Source organism: Dermacentor andersoni, chromosome 2 (assembly GCF_023375885.2).
Source record: "Dermacentor andersoni chromosome 2, qqDerAnde1_hic_scaffold, whole genome shotgun sequence".
NCBI classification, from domain to species: domain Eukaryota; kingdom Metazoa; phylum Arthropoda; class Arachnida; order Ixodida; family Ixodidae; genus Dermacentor; species Dermacentor andersoni.
Window position 1 is genome coordinate 205972108 of NC_092815.1, and position 21533 is coordinate 205993640.

Here is a 21533-nt window from a genome sequence, read left to right on the forward strand (position 1 = left end):
AGCTGGCCTTGGCAGCACCATTCACAATATTGTACATACGTGCAAGCATACCAGGCGCTAAAAAAACAACCAGGATGCCACATTTCCCAACCACCTTCTTGAGGCGGTGGGACCGGTCATGAACTTATAGCACAACTGCTGGCCGCACCCTTTTGGATCCAGGCTGACTGTGGCATGCCTGGACCCCTGAATTCACTTTTTTAATCAGGCTCCTGCAATAGAACCCAACAATCCCACACGAAAGCCAGCATTTCACAGGCATAGCACTCTGATCTGAAGGCTGCACGCAAGCTGATGGTCACAAGACTTTTTGAGAGCAGTGCGCATGCAGCTTTTTGCAATACTCCTTTTCCCTATCTTGGAATGGGCCGAATCATAGCTAAGGACTGGTTTTTCAGACCGTGGATGGTATCTCCAACACACCTGACCATCATGCATTATGATGCTGATATCCAGAAGCTGGAAGCATCCCTCTTCAGTTAACTCAAAGGTGGATTTGAACACTTTGCCACAAGGTTTGAAAACACCAAGCACTTGGTTCGCAAGCTCTTCAGAATGTTCAGGTCACACATCCTTTCAGATAACTAAGTAATCATAAACATATCTGAAAATTGGTAAAATCTTAGCTGCTCATGCTGTGTCAGGGTATGTGGAAATATGTTTGTCACAAAAGGGTAAAAACAGATCACCTAAAAGAGGAGCAATACATGATCCAACACAAATCCCTGCCTTTTGAAGGACGGGAGTACAATTATAGGCAACTGCCATAGAGCACAGGTAAAACCTTAATAATTCCATAAAATTGTCAATGGAATTTTGAGAGGCAACAGGACCAAAGTCATCAATGCTTTCACAAAGAGCGCAAAAAAAAGTTGGCTTTGCAGGACAGAATAAAAAAAAGATATACTACATCAATAGAAAAGGCGTATAGCAGCTGCTGAGGATACTCATACTTGGAAAGATAATTTAAGATACTCTCCAAAGTGGGCACGAGGTAAAGGTCATTCACTCGAATCAATTTAAGATGCTTTTGGAGGAATCCAGAGAAGGCATCTTGCCATGAATCGTTCTCGATTACAATCGCCCTGAATGGCATCCCTTCCTTGTGCATTTTTACAGGGAAAAACATATCCAGGAGGTCCTTTTTAGCCCCACCTATGGTCTTCTTGAGGCTTTGAAAGTTCCATCTCATCATAAAGAGCCAAAGCTTTTTTCCTAAATTCTTTCCATGAGCACTTGACAGGCTTCAAATTCTTTGATACTGCCTGTCGAGTTTCTTCAAGAAGACTACCTTAGGAAGCACCACGAAACCACTCACTTTATCAGACACCAGTAGCGCAAAAGTTAGTTTTCTTCAAAAATTTATTGGTGTCCCGAACCTGAAAGCTAGCGTTACTACGCAGTAGTCTGGACATAAGGTAGTCAACGCCTTCTTAAAAGAACTCTGTTTTGTTCATCAGGCTCAACCCTAATTGCAACATTCCTCACCACTGAAAGCAGTTCTACTGGATTTTCACTGACCTCAGTACAAAACTTTGGTCCACTATCCAACACATTTCCTACACTTTCAGGCAAAGTGCAATTTCCAAGAATGTTACCTTTACAGAATGGCATTCATTCCTGACACGCTTCCTGGTCCAGACAAGCAACTAAGGCAGAGTTCTTGTCCACAGAAATTTGGTCACATTCACAGCCTCATATGCAAACCTCTGGAACAAACCTTTACCCTGTTCGCTGCTGTTGACCAGGGATGCCAAGAGAATACGAAGACACACCTGGTAGTGACAGTTCTGGTGACGAAGCTCAGAGCGCCACAGGTTCAATACTCTTCTTGAACGGCGCAGTGGCAGCACACACAGCGGGAAAATTTTGAGCACCTTAAGAGGGATCAGCTGGTGGTTGATGCAGGTCACTGCTTGCGCTCGGTAGGCAGTTAAAGTGCCAAGGTTTACCAAAAACGCAGAAGTTATAGAAGGATTGTGACAAAAAGTTGGGAAGAACGGGGCTCATCGTACTAGGAAGCACATTATTCAAGACAGAAGTTTGGGCTTTTATGATCAAGTACAAAAGGAAGTTTCATCACAGACATACGGTCTCCCATAGCTGTTTTAAAGCGTAAAGTTTCTTTGGCGAGCTCCCCAGCCCTGTCACGCGAAAAGTCTAATGCCTTGTATCTGCACAAAAATGCATAATTTGCAAAGTTAAGACATTTAATCAGACATGATAACGTAAATGTAGGTGATTGCTAGCTTTGAAGTGATAAGAAACAATTTAAAGCAAAAAAATGAAAGAGAGAATACCTATAGAGATACATAGGACCCCTTGGAAAATGCATGGAGAAGCTTATAGTAGGGGTGAGCCAACTGAAATTTGAGGGTGGGTCAACTTGAAATTTGGAGGTGGGCCAACTGAAATTTGGGTGTGGGCCTTGCACTCCTAGAAGACGATAAAAGCTTGGTATATTGCGACTCCAAGAGGGCAATTTTGTCCTTTGAAACAGGGAGCATATTCCCGACCGTCGGCAGAATACTTAGTACTCATCACCTCACCCCACACTACATCAATTGGTTCCCGCCACACATGGGACCATTGGAGGGGCCACTCCCTAACCTCAACGAGACGGCACACGAGGCCGCATGAGACCTAACTCACCGAGCGAGCCCAGACTCCCTCTCGGCAGGATGGGAGAGCGAGCGCGACCCCCTCGTCACTTACAACGATCTCACCCAGCATTATAAGTTAAGAACCATGCTGCTACCGCACAAAGCACTCAATAGAGCACAAGTCACGTACAGGCGGCTTCAGACGGGCACCTACCCATGCCTGGCCTTCCTGCACAAAATCTTTCCAGACGCGCACCCTCACAATGCGTGTCGCTACTGTAAGGATATAGCTAGCCTTGCTCACATGCTCAGGGCTTGCCCCCTGGTGCCGGGGGCCAGGACCACCAAGGAAGAGTGGGACCGAGCTCTACGCTGCTCGGACCTTGAAGCACAGTTCTGGGCTGTCCATCGGGCCCGCGACGCAGCGGAGGGGCATGGCCTCTCTGTCCCAACGTGGGAGCCACCCGCTGTGCACTAATCGCGCGCACCGACGGACCTCAAGAAAGTTATTCATCCATCCATCTATCCAACTTGAAATTCAGGTGTAGGTCAAGTTAAGTTTGTGGTTGGGCCAACATGAAATTTGGGGTTGGGCCAACTTAAATTTGAGGACGGGCCAAGTTGAAATTTGGGGGGTGGGCCAACATAAATTTGGGAGTGGGCCAAATTGAGATTTTGGTGTGGCCCAATGTCCAAATGAATGATGCTCAGCATCCTTCGAGTTATAAACACCTCGCGGGCAAGCGAGCTCATTGAGATGCTTGGCGTGTTTTCATTGGGCCTTACCAAGGCGCAGTCAGAACGCAGGTGGGAGCTTGGGTGGACAAGGAACGCAAGCATAACACAGGCTTGCGAGAGTGACAGCGAGGGTGACATGGCATGGCAGCTATGCACTCTCCCCTCACACAACGCCTCACACATTACTGCAGCAGCTGGCATTCCCTTTTGACCACTCTGCTCCATTGAGGTGCACTTGTGCCCGGCATTCCAGCTCAATTTGTACGATTGCAGTGAAGGGGCCGGATGCAGCAAGAAAATCAGACCACTGTCAACTAAAGCCTAAGAATTTATCGTCACTGGAAAGACCATGGGTAGACGTGCATAAGCTAGGAAAAGCAAGTAAGCGAAACTAAGCAAAAACGACGTCATAGCTGAGCCAAACAATGCTTACAATTTAGTAGACAATTCTCAGAATTTCTGTAGCTTTTAAAAATTTAGTTCTGTGGTTTTACGTGCCATAACCATGATTTGTTTATGAGGCATGCCATAGTGAGGGACTCCGGATTAATTTTGACCACTAAGGGATCCTTAATGTGCCGCCACCACAGAGGTCACTCAGATGGGTTTGGGTGCGAGCTAGTTGGTACGGATCATTCATATTTAAAACAGCGCCAAAAAAACACGGACAAGGGAGGACACAGGACGAGCGCTGACTGCCAACAACACCTTTACTGGAGCCTGCGCAAATATATACAATTTGCAACGGGCATAAAGAGAGTGAAAGAAGAGGGGAAAGGCGAGTCATCGTCGGTTAAATCCTGCTGCGCATGCGTCAATAACATTAAACAATATAAAAGTAACCATAACATGGTGGACACAGGCCAAACTGATTAACTTCTAAGGAACTTAAGTTCTTTATCACAAAGTGCTATGGAAGGGGAACTAACACAGGTGGCTCCTAACTGACACATTGAAAATGCCTCAAAGATTTCTCTGGCCATCTGATTGCTGTGCCTTTTCAATCAAGCGTTATAGTACCGTCATCCCCGCAGAAAACCGCAAACAACCACTCACTCAAATTACCCACCTGCTGTGGCTTGTGGTCAAACGAGAGAGGCAGGGCCTGTCCCCGCCGGTCGGCCAGCACGCCCCGAGAGTCGCCCACGTTGGCTACCACTAAGTGATGGCCATGCACAAGTGCCACCAGCAGTGTTGAGCCTGAAAGAAAAGCCAAGGGCAAGAAAGTTGAGTTGGCTTATATCTTTCACTAACAAGTACACCCATGTACATGATGTGAGGAGGAAAGCAAACATAAAGCTGCGCTGAGAGGCAGCTCCCACCTTCCTTAAAAAAATTTGACAGAACAGGTGGCGTGCAAATCACAAGATTTTCCTTACACACAGTGGGTGCACCAAAGGTACAATTTCAGAACACATTGATAACTTGCAAACAAACAAATGACAGACATAATTTTGATGAAAGATGAGCAGAATGCAGAATGAGCACAAAGAAAAGGCAAACCATATTATGTAAGTGAAGCCAGTGTGTCCTTATTGCTTCTTGCAGGTCTCTAGACCTCGCATACCATCTATTTTTCTGGCATACCAAACCTTTAGTGCGTGCTACTCTATAGTCTGAAACCACTTTGTGCAAGTTTCTTGCCATCGCATTTGGAAAGTGATGCTGATAAAATATCTTGGCCTTAACAAAAATATTTCGAGCCTTTACCATTATCTGATTCACACTTGGTTTCAGGATCTGGCTGGAAAAATGTGCCGCACAGGGTCTTGCAAATTAATATGCATACTTTCCTAACTGTAGCAATGTCACAAGGAAATTTATGCGGTTTAATGCCAAAAGTGAAATGCAGGTTGTGAGACACTGTATTGGGGAGGAGGCTAAGGATTATATCAACCACCTAGATAGAGTGGTTTCAGATAAAGTGGATGATGATGCACGATCATCACAAACGTCTTTATTGCCATCCCTTACTCAATGTTTACCGGTGTACACACTGCTTTGCTACAATGCAAATTAAAGTTGAACGAGACCTTGAAAATGCAGTCCAGCGTTCTTTATTTACTGCTACAAATTGATGTCAAAAAGATCTCCCAGCTGAGGTAACCTATTGGACATGTTCCAAAAATGAAATACTTGGTGAGCCATTGGGAACAAGTCAGTTGTGCATGGTAGTGCCTCACCCTGAAGCTGTTAACTCTTTCCTTACCACAACCATTCAACTTAGATCACAAGAGATCCACGAGCTCCAAGCCCGATTTCAAGGCTCCCAGTGCCCTTATGGACTTGCTGCACCATCTACAACGCAGCTTGAGAAGTACACTTAAGTTTTCTGAGTAGTTTGTTGCCCTGCAGAGCAGATTCTCAGTGAGCTCGTAAAGGTGCGTACCTGGTGATCACAAAGACAGCAAGCACTCTGGTAGGTGAGTGCTGATCCCTTGCGAGAACGACATTGGTCTTGCAATTCTGCTGCATGATCAGACAATCATTTGCATGTTTCTAGTAGCAGTGAGTTTGAGGATGATGTCACACCATAGGATTTTAATTCGGATAATGGACAAGAAAGAAAACCAGCCCGGGCAGTTTCAGCAACTTCGTTTTCTGCATGTTGATGACTGAATGATTTCTTGGAAAAGTTGTACAGGTGTTGGCAATATTATGTCTTACATACAGTGTCCTGAATAAACGAAAAGAAGGGAAACAGAGGGGCTTAATTTTTGTTAATCACAACCATACAAAGCCAACAGGCATGCCTGTTTGCATTATACAGTTGTTATTTATGGTGTCCTGACAGTATATGGCATAGATTTGCTACCGCTAGTGTGATGTTTTGACCAATATTGGGGAACCTACCGAAAATAGGCAGTTTCCACTACGCAGAAAACTTTTTTTGTTGGTTATGTTTCTTATGACCTTGAACATTGAAACTTTCAAGCACTATAAAAAATTGAAGAGAAAACACTTTTTTCTTTTTGTGTTGTCAGCATAACACTGTATTTCAGCAGAGTTTGTATTTCACAAATTATGTTAGCTATTACACTGACATTCCCACATGAAGCCAACACATTATGAGGCCAATGAAAGTATACAAGATATGATTACAATATTTTAATATAAATCTAATAGTAGCTCTGCGAATAGTACACTTCCAGAATCAAATATCTACTATTCGATTTTTTGAACATTCACCAATCAATAAATTCCGACATGTTCGATTATTCAAACCGCTTCGCAGCACCAAAATTCCATAATATTTGCGGATGACTGATATTCCAGACAGTCTTTTTATGACCGCGTACTAATTCAGCCACCAAGACAAGCAAAAAGAACAACATTCTTTAGGCCCGTTACCAGCACCTACTTGAAACCAGAACTAGCGAAGTCGACTGCACCCAGATTGTGGTACAAGCCAAGCTAAGGTCAAGCCACACAATGTGTGTGCACGTCCAGTGTGTCTCACACATTATTCTTTTCGGCCAGCCTTACTGGTCAATTCTTTTCACTCAGAATCGCTAAGAAGCTTCAAATGGTGCCAATTTTACCCTCGACATATGTACCGACGAAAGCAGCGACGAAGCACGAGAAGTGTCGGACAGTAACTGCTGCGAAGAGACCCACGATTATGCGCCTGTTCTCTGACCGCCATCGAACTGTTGACATGGGAGGCTGGTTTCGTACATGCATTGATCATACTTTCACTTGACATATAGCAGAGCCAAGACTGCAATGCAGGCTGAACATGTTGCATGCAAGCGTATGTGCACACAGCGATGTGTTAAGCTTGATCAGAACTACGTGTTGAGTAAGGACATTCTAGCAAATCCATTTATTCGAACTGTCTGTAATTCAACAATAGATAGTTTTGATTTAGCATGTTAAACGTAATATTGGGCTTAGCGGAATAGTGGGATCGAAATGCGCATGCACACAATGCTAAATGACCCGCATGCTATTTCTCAGATTTAATGTTACCGCCTTTGTGTGGTTTACATAGTTTACATAAAAACATGGTGGCATATTCAGCTGCCTGCTTCTAACTGAATTTGGTGTTTCTTTTGTAGAATTAATTTCTTTCGTAGCAAATGTCTGTGTGGCTTTTGCATAGTCTCAGGCCACTTCGATGACAGAGTATTGTGAATAACCTTGCGGATTTTTCGAGATCTCTTCTCGTTTCATATGCATTGAGGCCTGACGAGAGAAACTTCCAGGATGGCTGCACCACCTACTGGTGAAGTCGAGAAACAGGCGCGATGGCATATGGCCTCTGAGATTGGGAGACATCGGAGGCCATAGACAGGCTTGTACTTATCTCTCCTCGGATCAGCAGACATGGAAAGTACAAATACCGCATTTTCCTGTGCATAAGTCGTGTTTCTTTTCTTAAATTTTTGTCGATGTGTCTCATGCACAGGTGCGGCTTATATACAGCTTTTTCTCTTATATTTTCGGGGAGGGGAACTGCCATCAAAATCGGTTTGGATGACATGGCCATGCAAAACACGCTGGGTTGACCTCTTCTAGCAGTTGCTACAGGTTGTGTGTGCTATGGACGTACCAGGTTCTTCTCGTGACCGCGTTGCAGAGTGCAGTGCGAGGACGGAGCAGCAACGTAAGCGGCGGCAGGCTGCGTCAGGAATTTGCCACAAGAGGCAAATTCCTGACGCATTGCATTGGGAAGCCAAAATGTAACTGACAGTCACACTGCTTGCAACATCTTCAAGCGCTTTCAATCAATGACAGATGAGTGGGAACCACCACTGGAAATGCAAGAGTTGTCACGCTAAGCTGCGGACGCCGTCATCCACTTGTTCTTGACAGAGATTGGAAGATCAGCAAGGTCAGAAAGTGCCTCACGATCATCCATTAGAAAGGCGCTGAACAACGAGTTATTCCAATGTTGCTCAGCAGACATAACCATGAAGTTCTCCAGAATGAACATCTCCACTTAACGTTCAGCCCCACAGCATCATTGAAAATCAAGGGTTTAAGGAACTTGTACATAACCTCTCACCTCTGTACGAGAGTTCTGCCCAGACAACATTTTCAAGAACAGTCATCCACAACTTTTGCAATTACATTGTCAGAGATGTGAACGAGTGCATGCAGGCCAATTTCCAGGAAGGTGTGAAATCTATTAGTACACTCCCAAGTGTCATGTGGACATGAAGATCTAATGAAAGGTACATCAGCTTCACTTGTCACTACTTGACCACTAACTTTGAACTGAGATCCTTTGCATGGGGAAGCCAAATGTAACTGAAAGTCACACTGCTTGCAACATCTTCAAGCGCTTTCAATCAATGACAGATGAGTGGGAACCACCACTGGAAAAGCTACCCAATCTATGTTGTCACTGACAATGCACAAGATTTTTGGGAAGCCCTTAAAGACTTTCCATGTATGCCAATGCAATGCATGGGACACACACTGCAGCTAGGACCCGAGGGGTCCCGAACCACCCCTCGGGCTTGGTGAAAAAAAGACAGTTGTCCTCCACAGATAGCACACACTGCTGAGAACATCTCAGCCAAATTTTGCAGTTGTGTGTGGTGCGTAGATATCACGAGCAGAGCAAGAAATCACCTTTCTCTCATACGTCATTTTTTTCAATGGAAGCCTGCTCCTCACTCTTTTCTGGACGCTTTACTTCGTAATATAGCAGATTCTCATACATGCCTACTGTTGGCCAATACTGTTCTTACTGTTGCTTCTTACTTTGTTACTGCTAGTTCTTACAATTCTTACTGTTACTGTTTACATTTATTGAAGAAGTTTAATAAACAGGCTGAAGTAAGCAAAAATCTGCTTTGGAATTTCGATAATAATTACACACTTCCGGAAGAAGCCAACTATTGTCTGCTCACACTTGGCTGCGGCCGCTCGTGTATAAATTAAACTTTGGCCATACTGTAGCTTATCGGTGTTGCAGCTGTCGAGACTCGCTAATTTCAACAATTTTTGAACACTCAACCAGCCTTGAGCCATTTGACACATAAGGTCAGACCACACGCATGCTCACCAGTGCGCGCTCACTTCTAGTGAGATGCCTTGGAAGACTATGCGCTATTGAGAGCATAGTCTATTGAGCTATTAACAGTACTTCAAAATGAACAAGCTGGATGTGTCTACTAGCCGCCGTTCAAGCTGGAGCTGGACAAAGCCGGTCTGCACCACGCAGCACATCAAACAGGAGCACATGAGCGCCAGTGCGCACTTGGGTCCTGTCATGCACAAAGCAAATGCTGCGCATACACACCGCAGTTGACATAGGTGCAGTCTGCTACATAGCATGGGTACTGCGGCCGCCGCAAGGTGCCATGATGAGTTGGCTGGCTGGGCACACCTCGGCTCCCTGAGAACAACCACCTTTGGCACATCATAGGCGCCAAAATCGGAAATAGTGGCACCTATGTGAACATCCGAAATCAAATTTGAACTGCGTGTCATGGTGACGTTCAGTAGGTGAAGCATTATGGGCACACCACGCTCCGCCATAGCCTCTGCAGTGCAAGTCATTGAAGAAGGAGGGAAGCACTGCGAACAGCATGTTTGGCTGCAAATACCTCCACTTCTGCTGAACAAATCGAAGTACCTTCTGTCGCAAAGTATTTCTGAAATAGTCAAATTTAACTTCAATATAGTCAAAAGAGACTACAGGAGTCCCTGCCATTATGAAAAAATGCTGTAAAATTGTGGGCCACTACAAACACAGTGTCCAAGCTCCTGCAAAACTAAGTGATTGGCAGCAGCGGATGGAGCTACCACAGTTGGAGCTTATCCATGACATAGAAACAAGACGGAACAATGAACATGACATGCTGTCACGTCTTGTTCTGCTGAAAGAAGGCATTAATCTAGAACTTAACACAGTGCTAAACCTTAGACCGCGGGAATGGAAGATGGTTGCTGGACTAGTCAATGCTCTCATGCTTATTGCATTGGCTACTAAAGACCTCAGGGGCCAAAAATATGCAACCCTGCCATCAGTGATACCATTTTTTAATGGAATGCAAATGGTCCTGCAAGAATGCACTGCGGCCGATAATGACTCATCAGAATTTGCTAGAAACTTGCTCCACAGCTTACAGACAAGATTTCCCAATTACAAGAGTACAGAATGGTAACGGCATTCAACCAAAGATTCAAGAACATTTCTTGCTCTACACCTTTCCAGGAGACAAGGCTCTTGTAGTTTACGAGGATCTAGCTCCGCAAAACCAAAATGAGGTTTTGCGGAGCTTTGCTGCATGGCTGTTAGCACAGCCAAGTGCATACACAGCCAAGCACCCTGCTTCAGAGGTAATCTGTCGCGCGTGCAAAGAGTAGGCGTTCCGAGAGACGGCGTGGCACCATGTAAGCTGTCTTCTGGCGCGTTTGGTATTTGAGGTTGCGTAATCTCGAGTTTCGGTGAGCCGTTAGGGCAAGAGGCAGATGGTGCCAGCGCTTTTTCTGATAGCGTGGTCCCACTGCGGGCGACGCTATCAACCACGGAGGCGGAGTGCCGTGAAAGTGTGGCTGGCTTCACTTCATTTGTACCGCCGATGTGAATATACCGTCGATGTAGGTGGCATGAAACCATATCATTCATCACAGACTACCCAAATTTATCAAAAAGTATTGTTTTCTCATTGAAGTTTGCTTTCTTCAATTGCCCAATAACTGAAAATTCTGCAGCCCTTTTCCGTGTAAGAAAAATTAATCGGTAACTGTACTTATTCGTATAAAAGGTCAAATTTTAATAAAACGAAACTTCAATATAACAAAGTGAATTGCTGATTTTACCGACTTCGCTATATCAAGGTTTAACTGTATACATAAGCATTCTTTCGACCAGCAGACATGCATTTAAGTTTTTTGCAACGACGCTCCTAATTTCACTCTCAGGAAGCAGATGGAAGTATGCTCTGGCACCAAATATTAATAACATTTTTTGAAGTGCAGTCCCAATGTTTTTCTTCAGGCAACAAAGTTAAGGCAAGAAGAAGTTGGAAAAAGACCTTTCTTCAAGCCCTTTTCCATTTTAATCACAGCCACAAGATCTACGTGTCAGCCTGTCACACTAACATGCGCTCCAATTTCCTTGTAATACCAAAACTGCTGCTGATGACTGAAACTACCTCCCTCTGCCACTGTCTACAATCCTGACCATGTCATATACAAAATGGCCATCTGTATATTCTCGAACTGCATATGTAATGTACTCAGAAATATTGTGCATATAATTGCTTATGAAATCCAAAGTATGATGGAAAACCGTCCGGTAAGAATATAGAAATCCAAAGATGAAAAGTGACACTCCAACCAAAAGGGTAGAGAATTTAACGATGTTTCAGCTCCCACACAGGAACTTCGTTCACAATAAAACCAGTGAAACAAACGGCGTCTTTAACTATGCCTCAGCATGTGATGCAAGTAGCGAGTTTGCATCAAGCGATATTGCTGGAAATCTGCTGCCAGTTTTATTCAATGTGTGATGTGAACTTCTTTTCTTTAGCCAGTACACATGCATTTACCCAGTCAATCTTGTGACCTGTGGCTTCCTCCCGTTTGGCGATAGCATTGCAGGCCACGTGGTTACTGGGCCTTGTAAATGTGCTGCCCAACAAATTTCTTTAAATTGCCTGTTTCGCTGATAACCTCTATTGTGTGTATGCAACTACATGTGTACAGTAGAACCTCATTTACCTGTGCAAATGAAAAAGAAAAAAAATGAGAAAAGACTAACTGGCAAAACATACAGATTTAACGTCACTAAAAAATTGGCAGACTCAACTGAAATTGACATCATCATAACGAGAAGCATTGTGCGAATCATTGGAGCACGAGACATCGAAGCGCATTGAGCTGATGGGGCCCAAGCGGCCCCATGCGCACATTGTCATTTTCGCAGCTTTGGCAAGCTTATGTTTACGCTCCTCGAATTCAGCTTGGGTCAGCAGCTTGTTACGGCACGACAATTTGGCAGGATATTTCGAAGTGCCCACTTTTCGAGAATTGCCACGACACAAGATTTTCGGGGCCCAAGTGGCCCGAGGGTAGGGCTAGTAGGGTAGTAGTAGTAGAGCTAGTAGGGGTTCTAGTAACAAGGATGGTGGGCGACGCGGGAAACACAACATTCGCTTCACACCACCTGCAGCAGGTACTGTTGGCACATTTGTGTTATTGGCTACAAATTAAAAGCATGCAGTACACTTCTAACAGGCATTGTATGTCACACACTATGTCAAACAGATAGGTGAAGATGCTTTTCGCAATAGGGTTGACGGCGAAAGCTGACTGTGCGAAGTGTGACGACCTGCAAGGGAATTTGCTAATACCGAAAGCGGAAACAGAGCGCGTGCTGGCACTTTCACGTGACACGGGCAGGCGAGTGCTGCAGGGAAGCTGCCGTCGTGGAAACGCACTGCTCTCGATCGCACGTGTGTTGCACCTTTTCTTGTTTACGTGGAATCTAGCAATCGGAAAACATATCACACAATCGCAGTTTGGCAATGTACTGAACATGAAGAAGCTGTGCGCAAATAGGTGACAATGAGAAATGAGAAAGACAGAGGTGCAAGAGCAGCTGGAGGTGTTTTGTACTTGCATGATGTGCCCACTACAATACAATCTACGTTGCATGGTTGTGCCGTAAGATAGTTTTTGCTGATGCTGTGGTCTCCAAACTTTTGCTTCATAGGGTCTCAACGTCTACTGTTTGAAATGCCCATGAGGCCCTAGAGTATTAAAATATAAATCAACCTGAACTAAACAATTTCCTTTTGCATGGAAAAAGAGACCTTGCCTACACCATAACCGCAGCTGCACCTTTATGATGATGAATGCAGACAGCCGTTAAAAACAATACGCACCCGAGAGGTCGTGCCGGTTCTTCAGGATGACCAGGAGATCGGTATCCAACTGCAGGATCTCGTCAGTGAGCAGCTGCGAGAATTCTGACAGCAGTTGCTCCACTGTCTCACCGCTACCTCCGGCTTGCTGCCGCTCCACAGCCTCCACAAGCTTCGGCATCAGCGAGGGAAACAGGCGCTGTTCAGCAAAGTCTGATGCCACCTGCAGCAGAATGACGGCGCGCACGTGTCACTGACCCATTCATAGTGCTGCTTCCCCCTGTTCTGTCATCATCCTCAGCATATAGTACTACACCATAAGTCTGTCCACTCACTCACAAGTGCACCGACTCCTACTCCCAAAGGTGTGATATTGTTACAGAAGGATGAAGGAAGAGACAGGAAGAAGAAGATCGGAGATGCTGGCTGCTATGCGGGTTGATCTTCACAAGTCGACGTTGCGGCAGTATTGGGAAGTTTGGCGAATGGTTGTAAGACGCGACGGCTTATGGCCGGCTCGAATTGTCGGCACTCTTTAATGATAGCCTCAACTGTAGAGCAGCTTTTGCGCATGAGCAGATTAAACGCGTCGTCAGCAATGCCCTTAAGCGCGTGCCTGACCTTCTCAGTTTCTGGCATGTCGTGATCAGCTTTACGTCAAAATGCCAGCACGTCATGGATGTACGAGACATAGGACTCCGTGGAGGATTGAACACGGGAGGCCGGTTCCTGCTTTGCGGCAATTTTACGGCCAGCTGGTTTGCCAAACAACTGTGTCAATTTCTCTTTGGATTGGTCCCAGCTGGTTAGCTCCTTTTCATGGTTTTCGAACCACACCTTTGCCGCGCCTCTTAGGTAGAACAACAGGTTAGCTAGCATAAGCGTAGGGTCCCATCTGTTGATTGCACTCATGCGTTCGTACATGGCCACCCACTCTTCAACGTCGGCGCCATCGGTCCCGCAGAAAGTTCCAGGATCCTTGGGTTGCACAACGACAACCGAAGGTGACAACGACGTAGCTGGTGACGATGACGCTGGAGGCGACAACAGCGTTGATCCCGCGTGCTCACTATCATTCATGGTGTGGACGATGATGCGACGTCCACTGCGGAGCTCTGTTTCCAGCCGTGGTACCCCACACCTCCCACCAGTATGTTACGGGGATGTTGGGAGTATAAGACTGTATTTACAATGTATATACAGGATGAGTTAGAGCAGTTAAGATGGCTGACCACCAACAACATGCAGCAGTCAGCGTCTCCTCTCTTCTTCCTCTCCCTTCCTTCATCCTTCCGTAACAATATAGAGTTAACGAAGGATGTGAGTGGACATGTGTATGAGTGCCGGTTAATGAGACTATGAACAAAGGTCAGTGGCAGTCAGCTTGTGTGGATGTGAGTATACAAGTGTGTGACTGTCAGCAAGTGCAAGTGACTGCATGTATGCGAGTGAGTGCTGAAAAACGGGAGTCAATGAGAATATGAGCTTTAGCGAGTGCCACTAAGAACTAATTGAAGTGGCTGTGAACATTAGCAAGTGAGTACGAGTGAACAGTGTGATTCCATGAGAGATTGAACATGCCTGTCCGATCTATATGCTTTATTTTGTATGTTTTTTTTTATGCCCCTAACAGCACATAAAAGAAAATCTTATACCCATAATGCATTCCCACACATAAAAAAAAAAACGAAATATTTGAAGGTGGCACCCAATTCTCTGCTACTGCTTACAGCAATACTTTTTGACCTCATGTTCGAATGCAGTGCAAACAAAAAAAAGTGTAGAAAACCTTTCTTGCTCGTTTCAGTACGCTTAAATGTAAATCACTTCTATGTATTTTTTATGCTGTCCACAAAAAAGCAAAATATTGAAACATTTTGAACACTACCAAAATGGGAAAGGTTTTGTAACTCTGATGCGCCTTTGCACATTCTATTTCACGCAGAAGCTTGAATATATATAGAATGTTGCCTTTGCAACATCCCTAGTGAAGACCTACCAAAAATACAAGATAAGTTAGTTAAAGAAACAAGCATTTCCAAGAGAGATCATTAAAATAAAGAGAAAACTTTGGCCCCCCCAATTTTTTTTTAGTTTCAGAACAATGGTTGGCAACCATGGCATCTGTGAACAACGCATCTGTGGCCACTGTGTCACAATAGATGTTGAAAAGTACCCATGACGGGCGTTTTGAATACCACGAGATGACATAAAATATAGGATGCAGCATCAACAAGCCAACCTACCATTTGTTACGGCTTCCTCTGTGTGGTTATGACAAGAAACATGAGGGAATGGTTTCATTGTCCATGTACATGGAGGTGCTGTTTTCAGCTCTCTAAATCAAAGCAAGACATTTTTTTTTTTTACATGCATAATATACTGACTGCTAATAAGAACCAATTTGAAACAGCACCATGTGCCTGGGTTTTTTTAGATTAGGTAAGCTCAGTGCTTAAAGATTACAAGTAATTAATTTTATCATGTAGTTTTCTGAGCATAGGCAAGTACTGACACTTTTGAGTTAATACTGAATACTGAGGGGGGAAGGGGCAGCGTACAAACCGACTTGCTCAATTTTCTACTTTACTGAACGACGCTTTTGAGTATGGATGAGAGGCGAGCTTTATATGAGATAGACAAAAATGTGGTCATTCGCTATTTTTCATATGACTGAAATTTCTTTAACCACATCTGTGGCATGAATGAAACCATAATAATGAGGGAAGAAACCTCCTGAAACACAAAAACTTGTAGGCTAAGAAAAGGCAGGGTGCAGACTGTTTTCCCTAACTTTGATAACAAATAACAATCGTCACTGCACGAACATGGAGTGGGCGGTGACAAAAGAAGGAATGGCCGTCCCAAAGCTGCTGAAGAGGTAGCAGATTCGCCTTATAGCACAACCTCTCCCAAAGCATTTACAAGTGACCACGTAATTTGGAAAAGTGTGATGCGAGTTGGTAAAGCCATGGGTGCTGGAGCCAAGCCAAAGGGAGAACTAGTGCACTCTCACACCAATCAGTAAACTGCTGTTAAGCTGTTTAAGCGGTTAAGAATGCCAAAATGCTACATGTGTTGGTGTTCAAAGCCCACCATTGGACACGCAATCTGCCTACCGACTGAGTGCAATGTACCTGGTAAGAGGCAAAGAATGCTTTGCAATAATTGATTCCATCTGGCACTGAAGGCACTACACTAAGCTACGCTCCTTTTTGCATGTAGTGGGCAATGCTGCGAAGGCTAGAGAGACTTCTCTCACGGTCACATTCAAGGCCAAAAAAATTGTGCATTACACATGAAAGAAAGATATAGGCATGCACCATGTAAATCACCGCAACATCAACTCTGGGTACTCTTTTGTTGCAAACATGATGCAATTATTACGCAGAAGGCACTGCCGATCTGCAGTATTTACCACTGAATGATTGGAGTGACACACTTCTCTGACCAACCAGCCGCAGCACACAGCTAGTGCTCGCAACAAAAACATAGTGTGTTGCATACTCGATGCACAAAAGTGTATGAATAACGCATGAGTTGGCCGCACCTTAGGTTCCCAAGTTGTAGTTGTAGTACATATAAACTAGACTTTCTGTAGAAAGCATTGCACACTGAAAACAACTGCACCATGAAGCTTGAGACTTCTATGACCGCACTACTTGCATGCATTCTGCAATGTTGCCTGCGAAGCATGAAACTGAGTACAGTCACCGCATCTGGCGTATACAAGAGAAGAGAGTATGTGAGGTCAGTGAAACAGCTACTAACAATACAACCAGCTGTGGTGTGGATGCAGGTGTGGCATGGAGGCTACCTTGACAATGAAGCAAGAAACAGAATGCTTTGCATTTATTATAACAGGGGGAGGGAATTGTGGCATAAACATCATGTGGGTCCTTGGCTCTGATATGGATGAGAGCAAGGGAGCAATGTTGCTCGTAGGTGATGCAATGGGGGAGAAACTCTGCTGTGGATAGGGTAGCTAGCCTCCTTGAACAAATGCCCTACAACACCTCATTTGGTTATATCTCGGCTGTTAGTAAACCCCCTAAAAAAATTCTTGCAGTAAAATGCTCCTCGAGCAGTGCACTTTACACAACTTCCAATGTGTAACCAAAATTTCAAACAGGGCTTGGTAAGGGGCCTTCTAAGATAAACACAGCTGAATCTTATTACTAAAGCAAAATTGCATCAGACATGAAAGTATCTTCATCATAAGCATATGCAGTGAAGTCCACTTATAAAAATACTGGTTTTAACAATATGTCAGACAACAATGAGCAGCCAAGGCACCATGAACTTTTGTGTGAGTTCTATGGTAATATAAACCACTTACTACAATGTTACAATGTCACGTTATTGGTTATAACAATTAAATTGGGCCACAGGGTGTCTGCACCAAATTGGGCCACAGGCCTGCACAGAACACGTAGCACAGTTACAGCGTAAGCGGGAAGAGCACAGCCATAGGAGTTCCATTTTTTGGCAGCACGCACTAGAAGGTTTTTAGGGTTTGTACCTTGTGAGGAGGTGCCATAACGTGTACCACAGAGTAAACACAGGTATCAAGACTACACGGCGCATATGTCACATCCCTTGACCCGTGGTATGATACAATGTCGATGATGATGCCAATTTATTTGTATCCCCTTTGAAGCAAGGTGGTGACAAATAGTCACCTAACTTGCTTGAGTTGACCAGGTCCAGCAACATGCAACAGCAACATGCAACTGCTACATGTTGGGACACTTGATGGAATACAACACAACTGCAATGCAAAATTAGCACGTATCAACACTATATGGCATGCCGGTGAAGTCATGACAATTGGCACAATATTATAATAATGATTGTGATGATGATGATGATGACTTTTGGCATTCTCTTTGAAACGGGGCGGTGACAAACAGTCACTTAGCCTGTTTGATTTATTCATGTGTGCCATACATGTTATTCATTCCAGCATTTTTGTATATCTCTCCTTAACCTTCTTTTTCTTCCTCAAACCTTCTCTACCTGCCTTGTAACGCTACCTATGAACTGCTACGTGGCGTGCCACCTGGTGTAATAACACGCGACAATGCAAAGTGTGCACGCACGGACACTATGCGGCGCGCACCTCACATCGTGTGACAAGTGGCACAACATGATGCTAATTATGATTATGATGTAATGGCATCCCCTTAGAAATGGGGCGGTGACAAACAGTTACCTGGCCTGCTTGATTTATTCAGGTGTGCAATACGCTTTTCAGTATAGGATTTTTTATACACCTCCTTAATCATCTTTTTCTTCCTCAAGACTTTTCTATCTCCCTTGTACTGCTACCTATGCTACTGCTGCATGGTGTGCCAGCTGGTGTACTATTATGCAGCTGCAACGCAAAGTGTGCATGTATTGACGCTAAGTGGCGCGAATCTCACATCGTGTGTCTCCTGGGACACTAGGATCCGTGCATTGGGCATTTTTCCACTCCAAGCTAGCAAGCACTGGCGTGGCTCAGTGGCAGAGTAGCTGACTCCCATGCAGTGTGCATAGGTTCGATCCAGGCGGGAACTGGGAATTTTTTTCCTCATTCCTGGCGAAAGCTGCAATGGACACCGGTGGCAGCGGCAGCGGACACCATTGCCAAGCGAAATGGCTATTAGAATGAGCCCACAACAGCTTATGCCATAAAAGTAGCGTGAAATCCTTCGCCGCATTGCAAGCCTTGCGTGTGCCTCTCTTTTGTCTCAAATTCTGCCCCTCCGAAACAAAAGTCGATTGAACCGATGGCCATTCTCAATGACGCCCATCAGTGCTGTTGACTATTGTTTTAGAGGGGTGGAAGGGAGATGGAAGAGAGGCGTGCAAGGTTGGCAATGCGGTGAAAGCGCACGGCGTGCATGACGTGCACAACATGCAGGTGGGAGTGGCTGTGTGGCCAGCTCAAATTTTGCCTCTTTTTCAGGATTTCACATTCATTTTCTTTTTGGCACAGGTATCCAGTAGCCAGACTTACTTTTTATAACCAATAATATGGCATGGGAACAAGTGGTTTATTTTGCCATAGAGCAGAAACAAAAACGCATGGTTCTGCAGGTGCTCATTGTTACATCCAAGTAATTGTTAAAATTAATCTTATAAGTGGGTTTAACTGTACTTCTTTGTCTAGTTAAAATGTTTTGATATCTGTCCCCCCCCCCCTCCATTTCTTTTTTCGTTTTGTGCACCTAGTTATAACAGTTATCGGTTATAACAATGGAATTATTTAAGGATTTTAATACTGTTATGAGTAGGTTCGCCTGTGTTCATTACATGCTGATATCAGTGAGAAACATTCTAGATTTACTTCAACATAATCCGCTGTACTCAGTTACACGGCATTAAGGTTTGACTATGACTTGTATTACAGGGGATCTTAGGCTATGATAGCAACCAGTGTAATTGATGCTCACAGCCAACACTATCAACTCACCTCGCCGCCATGACCATCGAAGACTCCATAAAGATGAAGATCATGCTGCTCATTGCTGAGAATGCAGAAGCGGTCCTCCATGCGTGGTCTGCGCCCCTGCATTGCAAATACACCTGCGTGCTTTGCCTGCACACACAAGAAAGTTTCCGTGTCAGTTGCAGCTGCTAAACTGTGCAACACATTTACTGGACAAGTTAGAAAGGATGCACAGGGAGAAAAAGAAAGGATCTCAATCACCACAAAGGGAGTAACAGTATGGAAGGAACAGTCGAGTCAATCTCACATCTTGTGGAGCAAGTGCCTACAAAAAGTTTGGTTTTCAAAGAATTTAGATCATTAATCATGTCAAAATAAGATGTGTGGAACCCTTGCAAGTGGGCACGATAGCATTATTTCTACCTCGTGACACATCATGTTTAGTGTGAACATGCGAATGGTGCACTCCCCTCAGTCTTGCCACTCCGTTGCCATTTCCTTCTAGTTTGACCATTGCCTTAGAGACAGCGCACCTGTAGACACATTTACGCACACTAAAAGTGACAAACACAAACCTGCAACTAAATGTTTATTGCTGCAAGACAGACATTTATGTACATGCAACATCAAAACATGCGCATTCTTATGGCCTCTTGTGGTTTAGGTTGTTGCTCCAAAGTCTTATCTCTTTGATGAGCTCCCTCAGTTGCTTCCCACCACTGCAGCTGCGCGTGCATTTGATGTAGCATGTACATAAACGCCTGTTCTACAGCAATGAACCTTTAGCTGTAGCTTAGCACACAGTTTGTCTACTTCAGTGTTTGTATGTGTGTTGACAAGTGCACTCTGACAACAGCAGTTGCTCTGCCATTGGGTGCCACGCTTCAGTGATGCTATCACTGCTGCCACCACTTTGATGTTTGTTCTAGGTCTAGGGGTGCATAGGTCTTATGCTGTTGCAAACACCATAACTATCTTACACAAGGTGGACACTTCAACCATTCTGTGCCAGATGGTTGACTATCAGCAAATGCTGCTTCAGAGATGGCACCTTAGCCTCAATGGCCTTGCTGATGCAGATGGTGTTCATTGCATGCATGATGCTACAAAGTGTCACTGATGGTTTAACTGGCGCTTGCCTGTGCACATTGTTGTCATTGGTTGGTCTTCTGTTTGCTAGGCGCTAGGCACAACCTTGCTGCTTAAAATTTTGCATGGTAGAACAAACTTTACTTTTGCAGATTGTTTAATATTGTGAACACGGCGTTCTGCTTCCCTGACGGCAAGTGACAAGGACTGCAGTAAGCCGAAACACAGCCCCCAGGTTTGCATAGCATTAGATGTTGTGCAGCCAACACAGTCCTCCGCTGTTGCATTGTTGCACTAGCAGTGCTTCTACAGAGTGTCATAAAGTTGGAAAGCATTTTAAAAAGGTGACTGCTTGTGCCTACAAGCTGTACTACCTGCAAAGCCACAAAGCACAGCCACTGGTACGTTTGTTTTTTATCACATTCATTCTGCATGGCAACGCATTATGTGAGGGATCTGCAAGTCCCTCAGTGCCATTCGGGCACTCCCTTTATTCTGCAGTGCACCAATTTTCCTGGTTCGCATATTCGTGCGCTTGTGTGCCTCCCCGCACCCTTAAATGTTTTGTAACGTCATGGAGGCAGAAGGCAGTCAGGTGGGAGCAGGACACTGCATCATTCCGAGACTCACTTCTGTTCGCTTGGCTGTCTGCTCTGCTGCTACATCGTTCCTCACAAAGTGCAGCAGCATAACGGGCAACTGAATGCGCCAGAGTGAGTGTCAAAAAATTTTGCAGTGTCCTCCTCCCATGTGACTGCATTCTGCGTCCTAAGTCATGACACAGTGACCTCTTGGGAAATGAAACTGAAATTGGCTGTAAGAAGAACATCACAATAA

At 44.7% G+C, this 21533-nt stretch overlaps 1 protein-coding gene across 1 annotated transcript in view; it reads right to left on the minus strand.

The window, feature by feature from the left end:
• LOC126540198 (protein phosphatase 1L) overlaps positions 1 to 21533 on the minus strand; it is a 48603-nt gene that overhangs the window by 17716 nt on the left and 9354 nt on the right. Inside the window, exons 2-4 of the mRNA XM_050186989.2 lie at positions 19632 to 19757; positions 13193 to 13394; positions 4411 to 4541 (exon numbers count right to left, since the gene is read on the minus strand). Coding sequence (XP_050042946.1) covers positions 4411 to 4541; positions 13193 to 13394; positions 19632 to 19757 — 459 coding nt within the window. The remainder of the gene's footprint in view (positions 1 to 4410; positions 4542 to 13192; positions 13395 to 19631; positions 19758 to 21533) is intronic.